The following is a 5,462-nucleotide window of genomic DNA, read 5'->3' on the forward strand; positions in this document are numbered from 1 at the left end:
AACATATGCACGCAAGCCAAGTCAATCATTTTTGTCGCTGAAGATACTGAGGAGAATTTTCCAGACCACCATTGAGGCTGAAGGATTTCCTTCATTTGATCTCGGTTTCGACTTTTTAAATGAGCAAAATAACGAGGAGGCAGGAAAGTCTCTGAAAAAATTTCCAAATTGCACGAGAAAAATCATGTGATTACTTATTAATAATATACATGAAAAAATTCGAGATGGAGCTCGCGTATCACGCAATCAGGGAAAAATTGCGCCATAATTGGGCGCGCGCGCTCATTTTGTTGTCTGACGAATTCAATTCAGCACTCAACCTCTGTACGATAATTATTTTTACAAGAAACCGTAATCTCCGCAAGCGCAGTACGTACCTGATGATAAATTTGGCAGTTGCAGACATGTTGGTTGGAGGAGTTGCTGTGTTTTTTCTGTTCTATTGGTTTGGAGTATTCTGTAATGTATGGAGGGGGCATCTAAATGGGCATTTGAAAGATTATATAGAGACAAGACTAACTTGTGTTTTTCCTTTTATGTCTTTACTAAACATTACCATTATTGCTTTAGAACGGGCATATGCGACATTTCGGCCTTTCAAGCATCGCGTGCTGAAAAAACGGGTGTATGGCCTATTAATTGTCTTTATTTGGGTTAGTACGGCATTAAGTACTTCCGTAAATTTTAAATATCCTGAGGGAGTAGTTGATCTTTACTTAAAGATTGCATTTAGCTCGTTTGTACTTTTGATCATTTGTGTATCTTACTCATCCATTGTTATTAAAGTCCGTTGTGGAGCGCAGCCTCGACACCATGGTGCAGCCAGTAGAGAAAGAAAACTGACCGTGACATTGTTGATTGTGACTGTTGCATCTCTTTTGTTGTACCTGCCTGCTAATACTTTCGCTTTTCTCCTTTATAGCGGTAAATTTAAAATGCTCTTTCCAGTGGGTGATCATCTTTATTTTTCACTTTATGTTTTACTTTGTGCAAACTCTCTTGTCAATCCTATATTATACGCTATCCGCATGCCAGAATACAGATCTACTTTAGCTGCACTCTTTCGCAAACGTACTGTTCGTAACCGTGAAAGGCGAGTTGCAGATTTACCTCTTAATGATTTGTAAAACATTGTGAAGCGCCATTGCATTTTTCTACTTGGCTTTGCTAAATTTGAATTTTCATGATATTAACAACAGTTTTGAGTTAATGTGCATAAATTGTAACAAGGAAATGAAATTATTATCTTCGTAAGAAAGTTTGACCTTAAATAGATGGATGAATATAGGATTCAGGAAAGTTAACAAGACAACAGGTGCTTATTATCTTAATTAATTTACTGTATAGCTGTTATTCGTGTTTTTATTCATCAGAGGCGCTTGCCTCAGTCATAATACATTATGAAGCGTCATGGCATTTTCTACTTGGCTTTGTTCATAAGCGTACGAGCTGGAAAGGGGGGTACCGAGAGAGAGAAAACATTACAAAATAATGCTGTTGGCGTAATTTCCAAAATTGTCAAAACTCGTGAATAAAGTTTCTAGTTAGTTACTTTTCATGAATCTCTGTGCGATTAGACGCTCGGCCAGGTGTCTGTAGGCTGTCAGGTGGTTTCTTCAGAGAGTTGGTACTTTACGTGTATCATTTACATCTGTTGTTGATTTGAAGTATCGTTGGTGCACCGAAGCTAGACGAAAAGGTAGTCAGTTCAGCCTCCCGAAAAATAACGGGCCCTCTTTTTTGTTTCTTGTTTTTAGCTGAGTTTCAGCTAAAAAGGAAGGGGGAAATGAGGAGGCCTGTTACGAGCTGGGAGTTTCCGGTTAGGAAATTCAGAGTGGAAAAACGTACTGCAAAGCTTTTCTGCGCATTTCTGGCCCTGCTTGCGGGCTCAGGTACTAATGGAAGCTGCAATGCTTCACAATGGTTGGAAAGAGCGACAGACTGTAAAAAGGCACGCGAGGCTATTACTCGGTTGATTTATTTATACTTGAGCAAGCATGAAATTTTTTCGGCATTTCACTGTTAAGAAAACAAGTCTCCCCCTGCCTGGTGAGAGGCTCTCTTGCTCTTATATATTCAGTGGGTTGCTTATATGGATGCAATATGTAAAGAGTGTTTGTGGATATGTGTCTTTGCAACGAAATTTCTTGTATATCGCGGTAAAATAAAGGGTTCTGAAACCGTCCGAGTTAGGTTAATTTTGTCCCAAAAAAGTTGATTCCCTACGAAAAACAATACACCAGCTTTTCATTAGTGACGTTAAAATGTTGCTGCTTACCGGGAATATTGGGAAAGCACACAAAGTTCGTAGCCTTGTTTTGTTTACACGATCAACGAAATTCCCACCATTTTTTCAAACTTTGGGCCTGGCGCACAGTCAAAACTCGCGCACGCTTATTACGTTTTTCCGCTCTAAAGTTCGGAAATAGAACAACTTCAAATTCTTTCCCAGGGTGCTCTTCCCTTCCAAGATGGGAAGGACTGGAAAGGAGAAAAAAGAAAAACAAAGAACTTTTCCCAAAGCTGGCAAACTGCATTTCACGCATAGATCACTTTAGTGGGACGAATGGCAGAATCTACTCACCGCCTCGAGATCGTTTTCCTTTCCTTCCGAAGGGTAAAGTGCCCTTGGTTGAATTATGTTATGACGCTTGTTTTTATGTACATTATGAAAACGTGTTAGATGTTTAGATGCATACGAAGTACTAAATTACATTTTTGATTATGTTTAATTCCGTATATTATAAGACAAATAAAAATACACTGCTATAACGAACTGTTTTTCTGTTTCATGGTCAATACTACCACACATTGCCTTTTTGCTGATTTATTACCTACAATGATACACGCAACTTTAGAATGTACGCGGAGAGTTTGGATAGCCTGGACATCGTCTAGTGGTCTCGTGACTAATAAATACCACCATAATAAATACCACGACTGATAAAGACGTTGGGATTAAACGAGCCCGTCCTTTTATATTATTTCTCGTATTTCCGGAGGGAAAATATTCTCTTTTTTCAGTTGTTAGCTAAAACACGTTTTTCCTTTACAGTAAAAACAGTACCTCCTGAGCAGATCTAATAAAATTATCGTGGAAAGATCTCTCTCTGGTTAGTGCGCTCCTCTTAGGATCGAGCGATCCGGGTTCGAGCCCTGGCTAGGGACATTGTGTTGTCTCCTTAGGCAAGACACTTTACTCTCACATTGTCTCTCTCCACCCAGGTGATTAATTGGGTAAAGGGCTGGGGAAATTCCTGCTGCGATGGACTAGCATCTCATTCAGGGGGAAGTAGAAATACTCCTATTTGCTTCATGCTACAGCAACCACGATAAACTCCTGTCTGATCGGCCACTTGGTTCGAATGCAGACTTTACCATGTGAAGGAAAAGTCAATAATAGTTTAGAACACGTTTTGTATAAACGTGTTCAAAGAAAAATCTTTACAAGGAAAACACCAACCTCGTTCTCAGAATCTCTCTTCTCTGCTTTCCTTGGTCGTTGGACCAAGGGAGGCAGAGAAGAGACACCCTGGGAACGAGGTTGGCCTCCCGGTTTGGCATTGAGGGAGAGATATGTCGGCCCCTAAACCATATGTTAAAAATTCCACGCCTACTCACAGCTCCAAACCGCCCTTGTCAATATAGCGTAAGAATTAGATGGCTTATATATTCAAGGGAAAAGTCATTTATCTGTCATATGGTAAGCACTTGGAGACGCAGATTACAAAGTGTGCGCACGCGCCCTGCTAAAGGTAACATACATACAGGCATGAGCTTTATTTCATCTCGAATTTCCGAGTAACTACAGGAGCTAATATCTTCGAGACATTACATTTAAAGCTAAAATACATAGCATATGCAGATACCTACTAAATACATAATATTTAAAGATATATTCATTAAAAAGAAAAGCCGCTGTACAAAATGCGGCCTTGGATTCTCATTTAAAACCAGTAAACTCATAGGTACGGGTAAAATCAGGTAGCGCATTCCGCAACTTAGCTGATACGTAAGAAAAAAGAGAGCTAAGACTATAACTGGTTGTTCCAGGTTTACTTAGGGACAGAATGTAATTTCCGCGAAGATCATGCATAAGAAGGGGACGGGAGAGAAAACGTATTTTTCATATAAGCAGAAAAACCCTTTTTAATCAAGTATCAAGTATCAAGTATCAAGTAATAGGAGGAAATTTTGAATGTGCTTATTGCATGCATAGAGATATAGAGCTTGACTTTTGAAGTAAAAGGACAGGTATTCTGCAAATATAAATATCGTTATCCTTTTATTTACATTATTATACCGTTTCTTAGACAGGAGAATTACAGCGAAATGAAAGCACAACTTTGTCGCGAATTTTCTATGATAAAAACTTGTTCAGAAATCCAAAATCTAAGTTAACAGCACACACCAGGCTTACTCCTAAGTATCTGGCTAGAAATCATTTCCTCTGGCCTAGAAATCATTTCCTCAAGAGGCTAGAGTTGCACTCGGCTGCGCCTCGTTCAACTCTTATGCCTCTTTCGTGCTCTCCAAACTTCCCGCGTGCTCAATATCTGGACATACGCACAGCTGACGCATGAACTCATTGTTAAACAAGGGCTCATATCTCCGAGACATTACTACATAACATATACGAATGCATAACTAAAGATACCATAGTTAAAGATACATTAACTAAAAAGAAAAGCGGCCCTGGATTCTCATTTTAAAACCTGTAAACTCAGTGGTACGGATAAAATCAGGCAGTGCGCGTATTCCACAATATAGCTCATAACTAAGAAAAAGAACTAAGACCATAACTAGTTGTTAAACACTAGATTTATTGCGGGACAGAATATAATTTGTCTTAGAACTGTCTAAAAGTCTTGATTCTTAATTAAACAAACCCAAGTAACCTTGGATATCATCGTTCAATAAAAAACACGTAAAGCAACTGTAGGAATCACACGGTGATTCCGAAGAAGTCCGATTGTGGCCGTGAAGAAAAGGAGGCGCCTGGGTCAGCCGGAATTTTCTTACAGTTCGACCATGCAAAAATAATCCACAATTCCTGTTTGCAAACAAACAATCAAGAGATTCTCCATATCAAGCTTTTGTGCTAACAAACAATTTTCATCACAAAATGGCTTAAATCTTGCTTTTTAGTCTTGGAAAATAACTGCTTAGATATTACACTAGACTCCTAGAGAAGATTCGTTTAATTCTCTTGATCCATATGAGTGAAGATATCGGTCGGGAAACGACATAACCTTGTCCAACACAAGCTGTCCATAAACCAATGTCTTCACCAAACCGTGTTAGAATGAGCCAAATGTTACATGCAGTCGTTCTACAGAGATAAAAGCGAAATTAGTAAGGAGGGTCGTAGAAAACAAAAACAAAAAATCCTACGGGAACAAAAGTTTAGAACAGTCCTTAGAGCAGGTGTAAGGAAGTTGTAGCCAAAGAAAGTATTATTC

The 5,462-nt window shown here is 39.0% G+C and overlaps 1 protein-coding gene across 1 annotated transcript; it reads left to right on the forward strand.

Moving 5' to 3' along the window:
- Window positions 1-224: 224 nt before the first annotated feature.
- LOC138002816 (histamine H2 receptor-like) lies at window positions 225-1,127 on the forward strand. Its single transcript, XM_068848794.1, has one exon. The coding sequence runs from the start codon at window positions 225-227 to the stop codon at window positions 1,125-1,127; it is 903 nt and encodes a 300-aa protein (XP_068704895.1).
- The last annotated feature ends 4,335 nt before the right edge of the window (window positions 1,128-5,462 follow it).

The sequence above is a fragment of the Montipora foliosa genome, chromosome 5 (assembly GCF_036669935.1).
Source record: "Montipora foliosa isolate CH-2021 chromosome 5, ASM3666993v2, whole genome shotgun sequence".
Lineage (NCBI taxonomy): Eukaryota > Metazoa > Cnidaria > Anthozoa > Scleractinia > Acroporidae > Montipora > Montipora foliosa.